General features: G+C 41.6%; 1 protein-coding gene across 1 annotated transcript; it reads right to left on the reverse strand.

Moving 5' to 3' along the window:
- Positions 1 to 393: 393 nt before the first annotated feature.
- LOC135263003 (endoplasmic reticulum membrane adapter protein XK-like) lies at positions 394 to 15950 on the reverse strand. The gene is made up of 3 exons (XM_064350526.1): positions 14541 to 15950; positions 1770 to 2029; positions 394 to 1651 (listed from the first exon to the last, which is right to left on the reverse strand). Exons 1-3 carry the CDS (start codon positions 14882 to 14884, stop codon positions 840 to 842), a joined length of 1416 nt encoding a protein of 471 aa, XP_064206596.1. The 5' UTR covers positions 14885 to 15950; the 3' UTR covers positions 394 to 839.
- Positions 15951 to 19201: the final 3251 nt, after the last annotated feature.

Raw genomic sequence — 19201 nt, forward strand, 5'->3', positions numbered from 1 at the left:
GTTTTGAATCACAATGCAAAAAAATATCTGTGGAGAAGTGGGGTCTTCTTCTGGTAAGCCATTATGGTAACATCACACGCTAAAATTGTAATTTTGTTCCGGAAGAGAATCTCTGCTGTATATATTTACCCCTTAATTTGATTATAAATGGACTTTTATTAAAATATGAAATTCAGTGACATTGTTAGCTTTCTTTAACCACTTCATGATTTGATTAACAGAATCAATGGTACCAGCTTTGCCATTTGCAATTTATGCTAACAGCTTAGCTAGTGACAGCCTGCACATCACATACATTACGATCCATAGGTATTTGGAAAGTGAATCTATTCTTGTTGTTTTGGTTTCGGTACTCCACCACATTGGATTTGAAATGAAACAATGAATATGAGGTTAAAGTGCAGAGTGACCTTTAATTTGATTTAATTTACGTCCATATCTGGTGATCCATGTAGAAATTACAGCCCTTTTTATACATAGTCCCCCCGTGTATACATGCATGCATCAGCAGAACCTGCCTTCAATTCTTTCCATAATAGCACTCGCGCGTGTTCTAAGTTTATTTGTTCTTGTTACCTGCACATTAATGTACTGCAAAGAGTATGTGTTAATAAGCTGACAGCAATCGTTTGGATGCTACTTTTAAGAATCAGTTTAGGATATCACTGCTTGGATCTGATATGACAGCTTTTAGGAATCACCCCGAGTGTCCGTAGTGCAGATGTCTGAACGAGGCCAGACAGTTTTCCTGACCGTCCATCCCTACAGTAAGAAAAGCTCATCCGTGGGAGCTTTTTTCTTCTCCCCGTCTCTCCGTGCGACGCCGAAGAGCGGCCCGCTCAGTCCACGGCCTCGACCTCCTCGAAAAGCGCCGCCTCGTAGTCGCCCAGCTGGCTGGTGAGGTCGGGGGGGAGCGGGAGCGTCTCGGCGGCGGCGGCGGCGTCGCTGGGGGTGGAGGGGATGCTGCGGGCGCCCCTCCTGCAGCACACGCAGCGCAGGCAGTCGGCCACGTTGTGCCTGAAGAGGCGCCGGCAGGGGTGGCAGTACTGGTAGAACAGCATCATGAAGAGGACGGCCAGGCTGTAGCCTATCAGCAGCTGCACGGCCAGCAGGGGGCTGCACACGTACTCGTAGAAGTCCGTCTTGAAGAAGTACCACATGAGCACCAGGAAGACGTTCTCCAGGAAGCGGGCCGAGTAGTACAGGGCCAGGCGGCCCCAGCTCATCTGCTTCTCGATGAGGTCGCGGTGGGCCAGGTTCAGCTGCACCGCCGACCAGCAGAAGATGTTGATGCAGGCGTAGAGGAAGGTGACCATGCACAGCACCACCGTGGTGCCCAGCTTGCTCATGTTCTTCTCCACGTTCTCGGGCAGCGAGGCCTTCCTCCGCCAGAACTCCACCCAGGGCAGGAAGAAGAAGAAGAGCAGGTTGGCCAGCCCCACGGGCACCACCCAGTAGGTGAGCGCCGTGCTGAAGAGCACGAGGGCTGTGGTTCGAGTGGCGATCTCCAGCCCCCGCCACAGCGCCATGCACACGTAGGCCACAGGGCGCAGCCGCACCTTGTAGTCGTCGTACTTGATCTGGATGGCGAGCACACTGCACACCACGGCCCCGTAGGTGATGGAGACGAGCGTGATGGCGATAAGGACCACTGCAACACAGAGGGAGAAGACAGCAGTTTACAGGCAGTGAAAACAGGCTGGTCTTCTTGCTCTGCCCTGATGGCGAGAGCTGGATGTTGGGGTGGGGGTGGGGGGGGGGGGGCCCACCTCTGGCATTTGGCAAGTATTTCTCCTGGATGGTGGCGTAGAGCTGTAGGGTGAGCTGAGGGGTGGAGCCCAGGAAGGCCTGGATGACGGCGGTGCGTTTGAAGGCGTTGCGGTGGGCGGCCAGCTTGCGCTCCGAGTGGCCAATCTCCCACTCCATGGGTGTTCCCTGGCCATTCTTGAGCTTGATCTTCCGGGAGATGGTGACGTACGGCTCCTCCTTCCGACCGGCCTGGAAGTATATCCCCAAGGCCTCGATACACCTGCCGGAGAGAGGGTGAGAGTCAGGTTGGCAAAAAGTGGGACTGGAAGAGAGAGAGAGAGAGTGGGCAAGTTGACACAAAGAAGGACCAAGAAAGAGAGAGCAAATCTGTCAATCCAGCTCTCAAATGTCTCCACAACATTACAAAAAATAAAAAATAAATAGAACCATCGTTTAACTTAGGGGTGGGCAATTTTACTCCTTGGGGGCCATTGTGTATGCAGGTTTTTTCTCCACAAATCACCCTGGATAACTGGCTGTATACACCAACACTGATTCACTCATAGATTATCGCATTAGACCAATTCCTACAGGGACGCAAAAACAGTCTTCAGCTGTCATTCATACTCTTGTCAAAAAATGTAGCAAAAATGTCAGATGGCGTAAATGTTACGGCTAATTAAGTCATTAAGGCCAGAAGCTGGCATGAAAATCAGAAACAGATATGGCCCTCGTTGCCCATCACGGATTTAGCTAACTGGACAGATACTTTAAGCTATTACAAACGTCATCAGCTTTTTAATGTCTCCACGTTCTTACATTCTTCTAACTATTATTAAAATCTACTGTTCAGCAATCTACTGAGAAGGTGATATAATGTGTAATCCCCAGCAGATGGTGCTCTCAAACAAGCAAGAAATCAGCATCTGCGGACAGTGAAATCAAAAGGCTGGGTGTGGTGATCTTTTCCAGACATGCACACACTGCTGTTGGTAAAAGGTTGGTTTATTTTTGTATTCAGAAAAAAAAAACTTTAAAAATCAATGCTTTCTGTTAAGAAGCAGAAGTACCAGAAGTACCATCTTATCACAGTTCCAGTGAGCAACCTACTTCCTGTTTTGAAGAAAAAAAACAGTGCCGTTTCAACTCATTTAAAAAAACAGACAGGAAAAACAAGTTCACTGTTCAAAAAAAAAAAAAAAAAAACTGTAGAGCAGCAAACTGCACACAAATATATTTATTCTCACAAGGGACTGCCATTCTTGTGAAATCCTTAGCCGTTGATCTACGCGATATCATCTTCCCGAGATGATGTGACCGCGAGGAACCGGATGCATGTAAACACTCTTTGTGCCTCGCACAGCGGTGTGTCACCACAGTCCCTGAGCCATAGAAGTGCATGGAATGCACTGCCCGCCATTAAAGTCCTCCACAGCCAGCTACGCCTGAGAGTCATATACAGCAAACTTACTGTTTCACTCATGCCATGCAGAGCACAGACTGCTGACACAAGGAGACTATTGTAAGGCACTAGGGCAGTCCCCAGGCATGTACTTCTCAACAAGCGTTAAAATATAAAAGAGGAAATATTTGTTCTAATATAGGCTATATCAATATAGGCTATGTGTTTTACATTAAAATCTTCCTACAAAATGTGATTTGCTTCACGAGCATAATGTGTTCTAATATATGCTGACATTTAAATGTAGGCCTAATATTCTGCATTACGTCGCCTACATAAACTAGCCTAAATAACCAGTGCACTATTGATTTATTACTTAATTATGTATACGCAATTTAAGAATAGTCTTTTTAACCATATTCAAATTAGTTGCCTTAAACACATTGGTGTCTTGGTGTGTGGCTGTTTGTGGCTGCATGTCCTGGCTGTCTGGCTGGAATAGCTCTGTCCAACTGTGGCTGGTTTGTGACACAGAGAGGGAACGGTGCAGTCCAAGAGTAATTCCACCCCCTACAGAACAAGCGCTACTGGACAGAATGTATTTTTTGAACCAGCGATTCACATTTTCCAGAAGCGATGTATCTTAATTTGAGTAAGGGGCGGGATGTCTGGCTTTTGAAACAGGCAATTGCTATGTGATGCAATCACAGCATGACACAACAGCCATATCTCTGACAAGTGCTTTCTGATTATATTTAGGTTAAAATCTCTATTTCAAATGAGTTCAGAACAGTTTTTTCCAGATACAATTTCAAAATAGCAGAAAGGAAGAAGACAGGGGAGAAATATTGCTGAGGGAGAAGTTATGCATTGCATGCACAAATATAAGCAGTTAATTGTGCTCAATTTCCAAGCAACAGGCTAAAGACAAACAACCGCGCCCATTTTTGTCCATTATCATGAAACCCTTTTCAGGCCAATGATTGTTTAAATAAGTAGCAACAAAGGTAGTAGTGCTCCTCGGTCGATAGAATTTCACCCAACAGCCCTCACCCATGCTTCAAAGCAATGTGGGCATCTGGCTGGCTGTTGCTGTGTTGCTGTGGTAACCTTGTGGTACTGAAAATAGACTGCAAGAACAAGGCTGCACTTGTCTGTGCCTCGCACATCATAACTGTGTGAGGTCACACCCTAACGGAAAAAAAAAACACAGCAGACATGTCAATTACAACTTCATTTTTCTGTGCCCTGTTCCTGTCTATACCATACCTTCCCTTTGCTATGACACTGCAAGAGAGGGTTTTAAAGCATAGCGACTCCAGTCTCCAAAGACAAAGAGATCCCTGTACGGCAGTCGTTGTTTGTGCAGTTATGACCTGAACTAACAGTTACTGTATCCATACCAGCACTGGGTAATGTAAGTGCTTTTGGGGCGGGTCTGTGAAAACCTTGAGCTGGAGCAGAAGCCTGGTTATGCAAACTATTTCAGCAATGCTAGCTCTGAACCCCCAACCAGCTGAATCGCTCTGCTTGTTTTCTCACATTAGGCCTGTTTACAGATTAAAGCAAACCTAATGCTTGGGGGATGTAGAAACAGTCACAGAAACTGTAGAGAGTAGGGGAAGTAAACACACAAATCCAGCCAGACAATAAGGGCAATACATTGCACGGTGAGTCAGTCTGTGAAAAGCAGAGTTACACAATTCCCTTGATAAGCCTGGAAGTGGTTCATACAGGCAGTACACTTCTGTTGTGGTTCTATGATAGAGGTGCTCTCCTGTTTCCTGTCAGCAGTTTTGGTTGACTGCACATTTGGCGGGCAACAAAAGCAAACAGTTTCCAATGCAAGAGACCTGACATGAGTTTGTAATTGCAGTTTGCATAACACAGCCTAATTTGTAAATAAATTACAAAAAGCCTTGCTAGGAAATGTCTTCATGCTGAAATTGAATTATTGCCCTCACTTGAATAATTGGGGAATTGCCCTGCTCTGATATGTTTTCAAGGTGGATTTGCATTCCCGGGGGCTGTATCACAAAGCAGGATAACTGTGTTAGCTGGATAACAGCACTGAGTTAAGACCCAGAACCCTACCAAATCTGCACCATGGCTTGAAGTAAAAAAGAGCTGTTCTGGGTTTTTACACAGGGCAGTGATCCTGCTAACTCAGTAAACCTGCTTTGATACAGGCCCCCACAAATGCACCTTGAAAAGCAAAAGAATGTAGCGTCCCCAAGAACAAGCCTGCAAAGTTACACTAGCGGCAACTAATTACGCAAAAGATCAAATATGCAGCACATAGGCTAAGACTTCTTGACAGTGGCTTCAGAAATAAACAGTGTAATCAAAACAATTCATAAGCCTACCCTGTGAACAACATAACACACCCTCTTCCTGCACAACACACATTAAGCAATGTTTTTTAACAAGACCAGGATGACATCAGACTTTAAATCCACCCACTCGTCACAATGCCTTGAGTTGTAACGTGTGCTATGTTTTCAGTTATCTTACTGTGTTTGGTACAAGCATTATATCAGCTGCTCCACAATCATGAAACCGGTGTTGGTTACTGAGTCTGACAGTCATCACCACTACAGCTTGAGTAAAGTGGATGTCCCTAATGCTGTAATGAGCCACTGATTATACCATTCAGAGCTATGGAGAATGTAATTCATTGAACAATAGAAGAGGTAGGCTACTCTGGCGCCAATGACCGGCATTTCCTTGGTATTCTACAGTCTCAACCTAGAGAATTTTCAGCAAAGAGAAATGCATATGTATGAATGTATAACAATGTATTCAGAAAGTGGACCTAATGGGCATAACTAAGCCTGAGGATGAATGCAATACAGAGTTGAATAAAATGTTATATCTTTGGCATGGCAAGTACCAACAAATGAAATGGCTTTTCCCACCGGGGAGAACAGTATCCCCGATGTCCACCAATGACATTCTGACACTGGCGGCCTAGCATCGGATGGCTAATTATAGACGGAAGGCTGAAGCCTGAACTCTTTCCCACTGCTCAGGCAGAATGCTCTGTGCTCACAGACGCCAGTAATATGTTCCATGATAGATACGCTACTCCCTCCTTCAGCTCTGCAAGGGGTGAGGAGGTAGTCAGACCTCGATTCTGTCTGTGGTGAGGACAGTGAATGGAGACTCAATTCCTGTAATGCTCAGAGGACACAAGTAGCCAAAGCACTGCCAAGCTATCTTTCTCAGACGAACCAGGGTTGGAGCCCAATTCCATTTACATTCAGTACATTTAAAAAATTAATTGGAATTCAATTCACAAATTCCACAAATACTCAAATATAAAGGGGATTTTTAAATAAAGGAGCTGAATTAACTGAACTGAAAAGATATTGACCACAATCCTTCTAGGAGCCAATAATTTCCTACCAGTAGTGCAGATATTTTATTTTCAGAAAATCCTGGTTTAAGGAATTATCAAGGTCACAGAGAATATGCTATATGCCTGCATGTGTAGGCCTGTGCACATAACCTGATTCCTATAGCAAGCAAGGCTTGGTGATGCTTGGATGTCAGGCCAAATTTTTCAATACAGTATAAGATACACTGGCCTGACATGCCGTTTCCAAAGTGAAATCACATCAAAGTGCAAATCAGCTAATTCTTTTCTCTCTGATCTCCACAATCTAAGGATCTAATGTCCTTTTTTTCCTTAAATTATTTTGGCCAAACTTTATAAATTATGCAATGCTACTTTGCCACATTTCATCACATGCCTGCCTGTATCTGTGTCATCAGATCCTACCCCTGACCACAGTTGCAATATTTCATAAAAAGTCCTTTTTTATTGAGTTTGCCATGCTACCACAAGTAGTGGTATCGGCTATTAAAGATGATGCCACTCTTGGCTGTTGGAGGGCTCATTTGGTTAAGGCACGACACTGTGGTGCATGGATGAACCTCACAGCCTGTGGTCCGATCCAGTCTGTGACAGTGTCAACTAGGGCTGTCAAAAAATATTAAAGTTTGAAAACTATTCGAAAATCTTTCTTTTTTTTAAAGTTTGAACCTAAATTTGAGCATTCGAATATTAGTTTTGGATCCCACATATTGTAATTAACATGCAGGCTTTAATTTCATGCGGCGAATCATGTTCATGCCTCTGGTTCATGCACGCAAAGTTCATTTCCTGTGTTAACATTACTTCCTCTGTCAGGGCAAGTGGATCGTCTGGTTTACTAGTCAGCTAGCCTCGTGAGTCTCTTTTTTCACTTTGTTAACAGATCTGGTCAGCTGACAATTTAGGCTAAATAATGTTCCCATGGCAGGCTGTTTCCTTTCTTTTCTGAAGATTTTGATAAAACTGGATGATGAAAGAAGTTAAACAAACTAAACAGAGTAAGTAATTTATGTTGTTTTAGGCTACAGGTATTAGCCGTTTGAATAGTTTTTGTGTTAAGAAATAAACAGGGATTTCCTATAAACAATCATTTCCCTGTGATTAATAAATGCCGATTTGTGGCAAATTACATCCACAAGAAAGTACTTTATTCATTTGCGCATTAGGCTATAGAAACTGAAGGGGGCTCATTTATAAAATGTGTGCATACGTCAAGTGAAGACCAGACGTAGAGCCATGACCGTTTCCTCGGTCAAATCGAGTCATGTTAAAATTTTATAAATCACTACTTTGACGTGATTTTATACGCATGCCCCACGTCTAAAATACGTTTTATAAATAAGGCCCCAGATGTAGTAACCTAGTATTAAAGTTCACCGATGTCCTCTATTCTACTGCCCGCTTGTGGAAAATAACGCGTAGGCCAGTTTAGAGGGAGCGTCACGTGCATATTGCGCCCGACAACAAGCCGCTTATTTTTGTGAATTATAGGCAAATGATACTCGAATATATTCCAACTCTAACTAATTACAAAAGCTAATGTTCGAACTCAACTTCATGGCCCTTTTGACAGCCTTAGTGTCGACTCCATAGGGTGACACACAATTGGTAACTGCATTATCCACGGTATGTGGGGGTTCAGTCAGTTAGAGGTCCACATTTCCTCGCTCTCTTGCATCCTCTGCTAGTCAATCAGGCGCCCCTAGATTGCAGTCAAAGCCGGATATGAAAGGTCTTCCTCCAACTCCACTCTCGGCAAGCATTGTGAAAAGAAGCAGCTGGCACTACTGCAGGTTTCAGTGGAGAACCGTGGATTTCTACACTATTCCAAATCGGCAATGGGGTTTGCACATGGCTGCAGCCGCAGGCGATTGGCCATTCCAAATTAGGGTAGGTATTGGATGTGCTTAGTTCTCTGCACCATATTTATATACATATATAAAAAATATATGATACCACCCTTAATGACAACATCAGTAGGGTCAGGGAATTCCCCGTGCAATGTAACCCCTAATGTTAAGCAGCTGAATTAACTGCTGCGGCTTGATAAGAGGAAACCCTTGATCCGAACTCTGTAGATAACTCAGAAGGGCGGCGTCATGTTTAACAGCCAACACCACTGCATCCGCCTGTGCATTATATTGCATGACATAGGCTAGGTCAGAGAAGTGAGAAAATGGATCCAAAGAAACAAGATTACAGAACATAATTTTTTGATGTTTAAATCGATCAATGAATGTTCTAAGTTAGTAATAAGTCCCATGACTCCTGCTGGTTTATCTTATAGCAGTCCACCCTCCCAGCAGAGTAAAATTGTCCTGCAGCCACAAATAGTAATTGGGACCACTGTTGTTTAATTTACACAGAAGTGCAAATAGTCCAGAGGTCGCACCCTCCTTTTCTCTGACTGACTCAGTTAAACAGTTGTTTGCTCACAGTTGACCAAAGTCTACACACTACAGTGTATGTGGAATCAGGGGATAATATTCTGGACATTATTCAGCCATAAGCTGGCAGTTCCATACTGGGTGAATTTCCTTGGCTAAATGTTCATAATCACCTGTATTATCAGTCTGTTTTAATTCAGGACAACATGTTTGCAAGGACCAGCCAATAACATAATCCCTTCTTTACCTAAATAATGATTCTGTCACAGGGTTGCTTTAGTGTTGTTTTGTACATAACCCTTTGCTCATAAAACCCAATGTTAATCTAGCCTTAAAATGCCTTAGGTTCTTGACATGGAAATTTGTTAAAGCAGTAAGAAAATGTTAGTAAAAAGACAAGCTGAACAGGTCTAAACCAGATCTCGGTAAACAATGTTGCACCTCAGGATCTAACAATAACATGAAATGTGTAGTTTACAACCCCATGCATTTAAAAAGGCCATTTCTATCTGGGTGCACCACTCTTAAATAAAGCCTTATGACTTTGTTAGGACATATGTGCAGAATTATTCATGGTATACACACAATGTACATAAAAATGAAACTCTACGGTTGATTTCACGAAATTCACATGAGCTAGTGACAAAATGATTAAACAAAGTTCACCCCCAACCTATTTCCCACCACTGCAAAAAGAATTGTGCAGTGAAATTTTTTCAGGGTTTTTCCAAGATGTCCCAAAACCTCTCCCCACTGCACACTTCGGATAATGTTTTGAACACGTTATCTATACCACAAAACAGGTCACTCAAAATCACTTTTCTTTTTTTTGTTTTTTTTTTTACAGATAATCAATTCTAACATGTTTTTCAGTGTCAATATCTTGCAAGAATAATTCTGTTGACGCATTGTTGAATGCTGAAATATGTTAGCAGGAGTTAACAGAAAATGAATATTAGTTTGGGTTGAACTTGTGTTGCTGCTGCTAACGTTATTGCTGCGAATGTTACTCACATTGCCAGTCTGTTAGAAGCTTTACAAAAGAAAGAGATGGTCTGTATCTGTGGCAGCTGCAGCAGCAGATTGTAGCTTGCAGCTGTGAGTGTTGTTCACCTTCCAAACGTTCCATGAGTGTCAAACAATGGAAAACTTTTCGATGTGAAATCATAAATCTGAAACTAACATTTTCGTGCCATTGACACAAGAAACACAAGCAACTAAGTGAAGCTACTTGCCAAACTAAGTCTAGCTAAAAAGCTGAAGGGGGAGTAGCGTACAGAATGTCGGTGTGGCATAAAAGGAAATAATAAGGAGAACACTAAACTTGCTTTTTCAGTGAACTCATATGCCCACCAGTGGGGCTATCACTTTATCTAGCATCCCCTCTTCAAGGGAATCTCCACTGTATACATATGAAAATAAAGCCTGTAATCGAGATCCTCTTTTTCAAGCTCTTCAGTTAGTTCTGTCACAGTGTAAAACCTCTTCCCCTGATCCGGCATAATTATAAACACATTTTACAGCACATTAGTAACTTGTCCTGAGACCCAGCTCGCTCCAGGCTGTGCACACTCCCTACTTGTCAGCACAATATAGCTAGGTTACGCACACACCCCTCCACACCCCCCCCCCCCCCCAGTGAATGGCTGGACCCATTAACACCAATGAGGGCTCACTTGATCACCTGAAAGGGTACAGTCTTGTTTAATTCATTCCATAAATTTATTGGCTTAAAATTAAACCTATAGTTGTTCAGATAAACACACACCTGCTATACAAAATGCTACTGTACTAAAGAAAGCATGGGGTGGTCAGATAAGCCAGCCATGTTCTAAATTTTGAAAATAGCACTTGACCAAGCTAACAGTTTTCACTTGTGGTGTATCCAATACTTGCATCGGTATGGCTCTTTCGTCTAAGTAAATGTTTCTGTAATCCATAATGCCTATACCGCAAGTGAATGCAGTGTGTTACACATGGACATTTAAAACTTTTTTCTGAATAATTTATTCGCTAATCTGAGGTACTGTTCTGAAAGCTGAATGGGTATATAATTTTTTCATGCAAAAATTAAGGAGACCAAATAAACTTTTTAAATATACTTTCTATGGGTTAAGATTTGTGTTTGTGTGTAATAAGTGATTTGGGGATGGGGAGGCTCCTTTTATTTTACTGCCATTTAGGCTATTGCCCTGAGCACTGATAATGACTAACAAGTTGCGTTGTTGGCCAGAAAGGAGTCTGCAGCTACTGAGCTTTAATTTGCGGCATTTTTTAATGAATTGTGGACCTTTACATTGTCCCCATTCTGTGGGTGCCAGTGCCCACACCGCTAGTTGGCAGGGGGCAAGAACTACAACAAATAAATGTCTTGATTTTTAATCAAATATGCATTCTATGCATTTTAGTTTTTTTTTTCTTCTTTGCAGCGTTCCATTCCAAGTTCTCCATTTAAAGGAAACCCTTTACCATTGGCAATAAATGGCTGAAAGCACTTACTGACAAAAGAGATGTGCTTAAGTGTATATTTAACTGAGTAGACTCTGACCGTCATATAGGCTAGTTATGACCACTTACGATTCACATGTGGGCTATTTTCATGGACCCAGGCCAACAGGCTATTATACAGAAGGCCTTGTCCTCATTCACATATAGGCTAGTCATTTAGCCAATGCTCTGATCTGGGCATATTTCTTTTTTTAATTGGCCTAGTTCCTTTAAGGACATATTACATTACAGGCATTTGGCAGACGCTCTTATCCAGAGCGACGTACAACAAAGTGTATAACCATAACCAGGAACAAGTATGACGAAACCCCTAGAGAGAAGTACTGGTCCAAGTGCAGGGAACAACCGCATAGTTCAACTTGGACCCTGAAGGTTAAACTGATTAACACTAACACAACGAGAATGGCAACAACGCAGTCTATGGAAAAAAATACAAGCAGTAGTTAAGACAGTTAATGCACCTAAGTCACCTACGAAACAGCTGCCTAGTTACAACCCTAAGCTTAGTCATTTACAGGGGGGTAGGGAGGGATGGGGAGAGGTGCAACCTGAAGAGGTGTGTCTTCTGTCGTCGTTTGAAATGGGTCAGTCTCTCAGCTGTTCTGACCTCCACGGGGAGGTCATTCCACCATCGTGGGGCCAGAACAGACAGGAGACGTGTTCTACATATACCCTCCCTTTAACCCCATCCATTAAAAAAGCCACTTGGACACTTCATAATGACACCTGGTAACCAAATGATATTATGGGTTATTACCGGTGTAAAATTCCATGTATATTTTACACTACATGCTCATGGAAGAAGTAGTGGCTTGCTTTCTCCCTGCCTGTTACCTTCCCTCTCCCGCTCCTTCTCCCCCCTCTCCACCTCCTTCTCCTTGCTCTTGCCTCGCAACCTCTTGCAGCAGCAGGTCTGGAAGCTATTATAAAATAAACACACTAGCTAACTAGTTTACTAATCCACTGATTGAGGTCCACTGATTGAAGTTTACAACAAATACCCCAACCCCATCAACATGTCAAAATATTCTCAATTCTCACTATTCTCTAAATATTTTTTATTATTCTTCAGTATGCCTACTCTTTATTTATAAGAGTACTGAATAAAAAACATATATATATATATTGAGAATGTATTTAGATGCTCACCAATATATAAAATGGGACATGGCCTATGCTGTGGAGTCAAAGCCGTTTTCACTGTCCTCCTCAGAACTATTCACTCAGATGAGTGTTTTCTTCCAAGACTGCCAAATCCAGAGTTTTCTGTTTAGACTTAGGAATTGCAAAATAATTTTTGGCTGGACCGCAACAGCGGGGCCAGCCCTACAAACGCGAATGTCTGTGACTGACTGAGTGACTGAGTGATGAAGTTACATCATTGGTCAGCCGAGTTATGAAGTTACACCATTGGTCGGACGGATCACGTGTGTTAGGTCCAGCCATATACTAGGTTTCCTAGTCTTGTTTGTTGTAAAACAACCTTTGTAGGCTTGCACACTGAAAATGTTATGGTTTGTTTACGCAGGAAAATCTATGCGTGTCCTTTTATGCAAGCCTAACAACCAATACACGGTTAGAAACATAATTTCATTATCTAAAATGTTTCTCAGTTGTCACTATAATAGCTTTTCACGAACTGGCAGTGTACTGAGGAGAAGTTATACTATCCATGTTGAGTCGTTGTGGGTCCCATTGGCTATATTAAGGGACTGCTTAGCCAGTACTGGTCAGAGAGGATGATGGGTGAGCTTGTTTTGTTACAGAGAATCTATACAAACCGGAGATGACAACATAAAAAACGCAAAAAAGGTGAGGACCCCCCAAGCTTGTTTTGCCACCCCACACATTACAAAATAAGCAACAGTTGTTGCTAAAACACTTGCATCACAGAATAGTTATAGTCATAGAACCATGAGTTTTAACACTTTCAAACTGTGTATGATGTGACCAGATTGATTGAAAATTTCACGATAAAAAACAGAACGGATGCCAATAAAGCCATTCCGGCCTGATTACAGTGCAACGTAAGGGGTTGCGTCAGTGGGCTCAAACGGCAACTACAGAGTCTGCAGGTCTGCAGGTCTTTTGAGGTTAATTTCAGTCGGCAGAAAATATAAGCCATGGAAACAAGGCATTCACACTTGTAAGTCAACCAATGACTTAAATGAAGCACTGAAGAGTGCAGGACATCGAAAACCAGGAGACCCTGTGGCCCTCCAGGATTTCCCTCCCCATTTTGTGTTGCCCCCCCTTCATTCAGTCCGAAACGTGATGCAGTCATCAACATGCCTTGATAAATATCCTTAACACTGGGAAAACAGTGCCATAAAGCTGGAGAGTGCCTCACTGTATATTTTAACACACTAGTAAATATGTCATGAATATCAGTATGCATTTAGCTTGCCTTTATGGCCTGCAAGACCGCACAATGCTTTTTGATTCCCTTGGCTGAGGTCCAACTGCACAGCTGTTATGATACTATGCAGGCATTCAGACTATTTTCAAAGCAGAGGGTGAATATTGTTAATAATATATATTCCAGCTGGAAGCTGGGATATGCGAGATTTGGGGGAACAAAAGAGCAGAGAGATAAGCACAACAAACACCGAATGTCCCGGAGGGCGGACGGGCGGGTGTTTCACAAAGTAGGATTACTGAGTTAGCTGTACAACTGCACTGAGTTAGCTGTACAACTGCGCTGAGTAAAACCTATACTACAGCTCTTTTCACTTCACTCCATATTCCAGATTTGGGAGGGTTCCGGGTTTTACTCAGTGCAGTTTTCCGGCTAACTACGTGAAACAGGGCTCGGCTGGATAACCATACTCTTTAGTCCCACAACCAGCACCAATTCGAAGTAATTTCTTTCTAATCACTTTCTGGCGATATAGCCGAACTAGGTCTGCTGAAACCCACACCTGGCTTGAGAACAAACATCAACTGATAACAGACGTCATAGTTAAATCCAAGATAGTAGCATACTCTTGCAATGTAACTTTTACGAACAGAATGATACTCCAAAGCATTATAAAATTAAAGATATGATTGTCATTGTCAGTTCGCCTGAGACTACAACCCCCAGCAAGAACAAATTCCACAACTCGCTACATACCTGATAAGCGGTCCCAAAAGTAGGAGATGTAAAAAAAGAACGAGAGGCCGGTCTCTTCCCAAATCTCGGTGGATGAAAGTCAGGGCCAGCTGTATCAGCACAGCTGGCACTAACATGAAAGTGATAGTAAGTCCCATCCAGACGCGGTCGTCTGTCTCATTGTACATGCTACAAATGATCGCCGCACTGATGAACTCCGCAAAATACAGAACGGTGGCTAACACAACGCTGAACGGGGGCAGAATTTTACTCCTGTCACAAACCAAGTCAACGCCGTTTTGAGGTTGCGGGGATGGCTGACATTGTTGGTGGTCTAAAATTTCGTTTTCGGTTGCCGCACACATTTTGTTTTGTTATTTGCGCGCAAGCTATCGTGATCTAGGCTACACCTAGCTACAGAAATACAACAGCTCTAGTATGACAGTTGCATCCAAGCATGACCAAGCATGTGAAATTGAATATCACCTTTTATGATTGCAGTCTTAACTGCTATTTTTGCTTTTAGTAAAAGTTAATTATTTTTGGAAAGTTGTTGTTTAGAATCTAACTACATAAACATGATTTACCGAACTGATCTTAGCATAGCCTACCTAAACGTGTAGCCTAGCCCGATAAAATTCCATTGAGTGCAACTGAGCCTGTAGTGTAGCCTTTACGTGACTGAAACTTTACTAATTACACTTAATTACGTTTTATGTCGCGTATCGCTTTGCCGATCACCCCTTGTAATATAGATCGTACACTTAAGAATTCCTGTTCTTTTCTTGTCCTTTGTTGTGCTCCGTATTTTCACAGGCACCTGTCATCGGCAGAGAGTGACAGGCGAGCTAAATAGTTCAACTACGTGGCTAGAAGAAGTAGGTTCAAGCATTCTAAACATAGAGCATGGCTAAAAACGTCGTGGTCGCGGTTATAATTGTGCTGCCATGTGATAGTAAACGTAATATTTAATTTTGGCTATTTAATTTTAGATGTGAATCAACGGAGTATTCGGTAAACTAGCCTAGCTAGAGGTAGCGGTTGTTTGTAGGGTAATTCGGCTTCTAAACGAAAATGCATGCGAGCAGATTCCGGAACCCAAATAGGCTACTACCTTAGTATTTCGGGTTATGACAAAACTGCGAGCCTCGTCGCTGTTTATCCAGGTAGGCTATAGAAATAAGACAACTGCAACGTTAGCAGCTGAACTCCTGTAAGAGATCGAATCTATGTCAGTTGCTTCGCAATATGGGCAGTGTGCCCCCATTCAGCCCAGCTGCGAAAAACGAGTTTGACAGTCTTTCAAATGGTCTTTGTAGACGTCTTACAGCTAGGTATCATTCAAAAAGCTTCGACGGACGGTTCTCAGGATTATCTGTCAAAGGTGTGCCCCAACACGCTGACTCTGCCATCTGATTCTTCGTTACCGCCCACGGTTCCTTTAGGGTCCTAGTGCTCCTTGATTCAAGATCATGCCTGTTGGCTGCCTCCATCTACCGCTATAGGGAAGAGGAGTCTATAAATCTTTGTTTACGAGATGAACAGGTTTTAACTTGCCTGTTTTTGTTGTGTGGTCTATGAGTAGTAGGCTACCCTGGTGTATTAAGAAGAGAAGTTACATAGTTCAACATTTGAAAAACGAAGAAGCCTGTTAAGTCTCCCCTTTTCACATATTCATACATGTGGGCCCAGGCCTAATCTTTGGATATCATATCACTACCTTAGTCTCACGAGTTTCACCTTGTGTTGTTTTTAATGAAATTGTATATGACCAGTCTAAAAAAATTAAAATGAGGTAAACTACATTCAAAAGTTACAAAAGCAGAACACAGAAAATTTGATTGGAAGATATCCCTTTAAGATGTTTTTTTATGTCTCTCCTTTAAGCCTTTAATTTTACTGCCTGTCTAAAACATGCACTCAAAAACAGTCATGGTGTTTTCTGAACTGAACTATGGCATACAGAACGAGACAACTGTTGAAAATCACAATAGAATAGTACGTACAGATAGACTCTAGCTGTACTTTAGGGTGGGGAATTGTGGGCAAGAGACAAATTAGTCACAGAATACTTAGAACACTTGATTGTTTACAACATAAGTACCCATCTTCCCTTCACTGGCTTTGCTCCAACAGGCAAACTGAGCTCTTACGGAGTGGAATCTTTATTAGGCTTCACTGGCAAGCACAGTAGACATCAGAGCAGTTTGGCATTGAGTGCCCACACTCCTAAGGCTCGACTTTAGCTGCTTCTAGGCCTTTTGAGAGTTTGTTTGGATTTCTACTATCACTGAATCTCTTTGCACATTTTAATTTGGTTTGTATTGATAAAAAATTAGTTAGTTTATTTATTTATTTATTTTTTCGGTCTTAACAACAATTTTACCATACATTTATGAAAAAAAGGTTAAATAATACCAAGTCATTGTATCAAAATAAACCAGATGCATGAATACCCGCTCTCCCTAATTAAAAACAACCCTTGGATACAGTCAGGGAGTGTTTTGTCTTTTGCTCTAAACATTATTTGTAGAGTTTTAAAGTCTACTAAGTTTATAAATTTTAAGGCATGTGATTTAATAAATAATGGGTTGGTTGAGTCATTATAATCAGCCTTACTGACAATTCTTATGGCTCTCTTTTGCAGTATAAAGATGGAATTTGTGCTAGTCTTGTGTTTCCCCATATTTCCACACAGTATGTAATGTATGGAACTATGAGTGAACAGTATAGAATAAATAGTGAGTTTTGATTCAAGATGTCTTTAGTTTTGTGCAGTATTGCAATGGATTTAGAAAGTTTTGATTTGATATGATTTATGTGAGGTTTCCAACAGAGTTTATGGTCTGTTATCACTCCAAATAATTTATTTTCGTACACTCTTTCAAGTTCTACATCATTAATCATAATTTTTACTTCTGAATTGATTTTACAATTTCCAAACATGATGAATTTAGTTTTACTTAGATTTAATGACAATTTATTAGTATCAAACCACTTCTTGAGGGTTTTCAATTCCCCTTTAACTGTATCCAAAATTTGCTTCAAGTTTTTTCTGAGCAAAATAAATTTGTGTCATCAGCAAATATGACAAAATGTAGCAGTTTTGACACCTTACAAATATCATTTATATAAAGTACAAAGAGCTTTGGACCCAGCACTGAGCCTTGCGGAACCCCACAGATGACCTTCATAATATTTGAATCAAAATTCTTTACTTGAACATATTGATATCTGTTCTCAAGGTAACTTTTCAACCAGGAGTATATTACCCCTCTAACACCATACCTTTCTAGCTTCTTTATTAGTAAACGCTTTTTTGATATCTATAAATACTCCCACTGTATATTCCTTATTGTCTATTGCCGTCAAAAATCAAATTGTTTCCATGTGCTTTTCCGCAAAAAAGAAACAATAAAATGAACAAATGCAAACCCCAGTGAGAAAAAGCTTATTCATGTCGCCTGTTCCATTTGATCTTGCCTTGTTTTCTTTTTTACAATACTCGGGACCTCATATGCTGTGGTGTGATCAGCATACTGTTTGAATGCAGAGGCTCTGCTCTACGGCCCATCGTGAATAGGGCAGGGCTTTGGTGTGATTGTCCTTTCGGATTACCACATCTGCCTCCATTCTGAGAATCTGACTCAATGCAGAATGCTCAATATGGAGAAGCATATATTCCAGACTAAGGAATGTGAGTCTGGACATAGCCAAGATCAAATTTCCCTGTGTTCTCAGTTCTGCAATGATTTATGTTTTTGTCTTACCATCATGCACACTGGAATGCACTGGAGCAGTTCTTTTCTGAGTAATAATTAATGGTTGGTTTGGGCTCCAGGTATTTGCAGACCAGGTACTTGTCATTGCATTATATTTGACATATTGTAAGACTTTTAAAGTTTTTCATTTCATTATCACTTCATAATTAGCTGAAGAAATAACGGTTAAATTGTGACAGCTTTAACCATATTTGACAGTATAGTTGTCTAAATTTAACTGGTTTGTCATAAATCCTTATCTTATGGGAGTTAATTTTACCTATCCCCAGATTTTAAGGATATGCCGGAGATAATGGATTTTGTAATGAAGAGAAAATTACAGTGATGGTAGTGGCTGTTGGAGTGGCTGTTTTCCAAACGTGTTCTGGTGTTCTGTCCTTTATCCAGCCTCCTACCATTTAGTGGGTATGCACTTTCTGCATAAACTGGAGGATGTTATCTCTGTCCTCTATAGATGAGATATGGAGGAGTTTCTGATTATGTCATAAGGATATATGGATGAGTAATTTCTCACATTTTCCTGCTGCTGGAGGCAAAGGTGGTGTGCACTATGTCCCCATGCCACCTTTGTTTTTATTTTAATTCCAATTCTAAAATCAAAATTATATGAAAAATTACTATATTTTAAACATCAGAAAAATCTGAGATTGACAGCGATAACGAAAATGTGTGACTGAAGACTTATCGATTTGCACATGATGTGTCACAAATGACGCTTCTATTTTCGTATCTTCAAAGGATGGATTCTGGATGGGTGCCAGCTTCCTTGCTCTCTGACTTGGAGTGCTGCTGTCACTAGCTCAGCTGATGATGGTCAGCAGATCATTCTTTGTCCTGATTGGACAGCTCTGTAATTACTTAATGAGATGAGAGGTAGAGACAAAGAGCAGCTCAGAACAT

The sequence above is a fragment of the Anguilla rostrata genome, chromosome 9 (assembly GCF_018555375.3).
Source record: "Anguilla rostrata isolate EN2019 chromosome 9, ASM1855537v3, whole genome shotgun sequence".
In the NCBI taxonomy this organism is placed as follows: Eukaryota; Metazoa; Chordata; class Actinopteri; order Anguilliformes; family Anguillidae; genus Anguilla; species Anguilla rostrata.

Bases quoted from the DNA above. Each gene is read 5' to 3' on its own strand.
- LOC135263003 (XM_064350526.1), bottom strand. From the start codon at position 14,884: ATGTGTGCGGCAACCGAAAACGAAATTTTAGACCACCAACAATGTCAG. The intron at 2,030-14,540 runs GTATGTAGCGAG...TCTCTCCGGCAG, and splicing joins CTTTTGGGACCGCTTATCAG to GTGTATCGAGGCCTTGGGGA. The intron at 1,652-1,769 runs GTGGGCCCCCCC...TCTGTGTTGCAG, and splicing joins ATACTTGCCAAATGCCAGAG to TGGTCCTTATCGCCATCACG.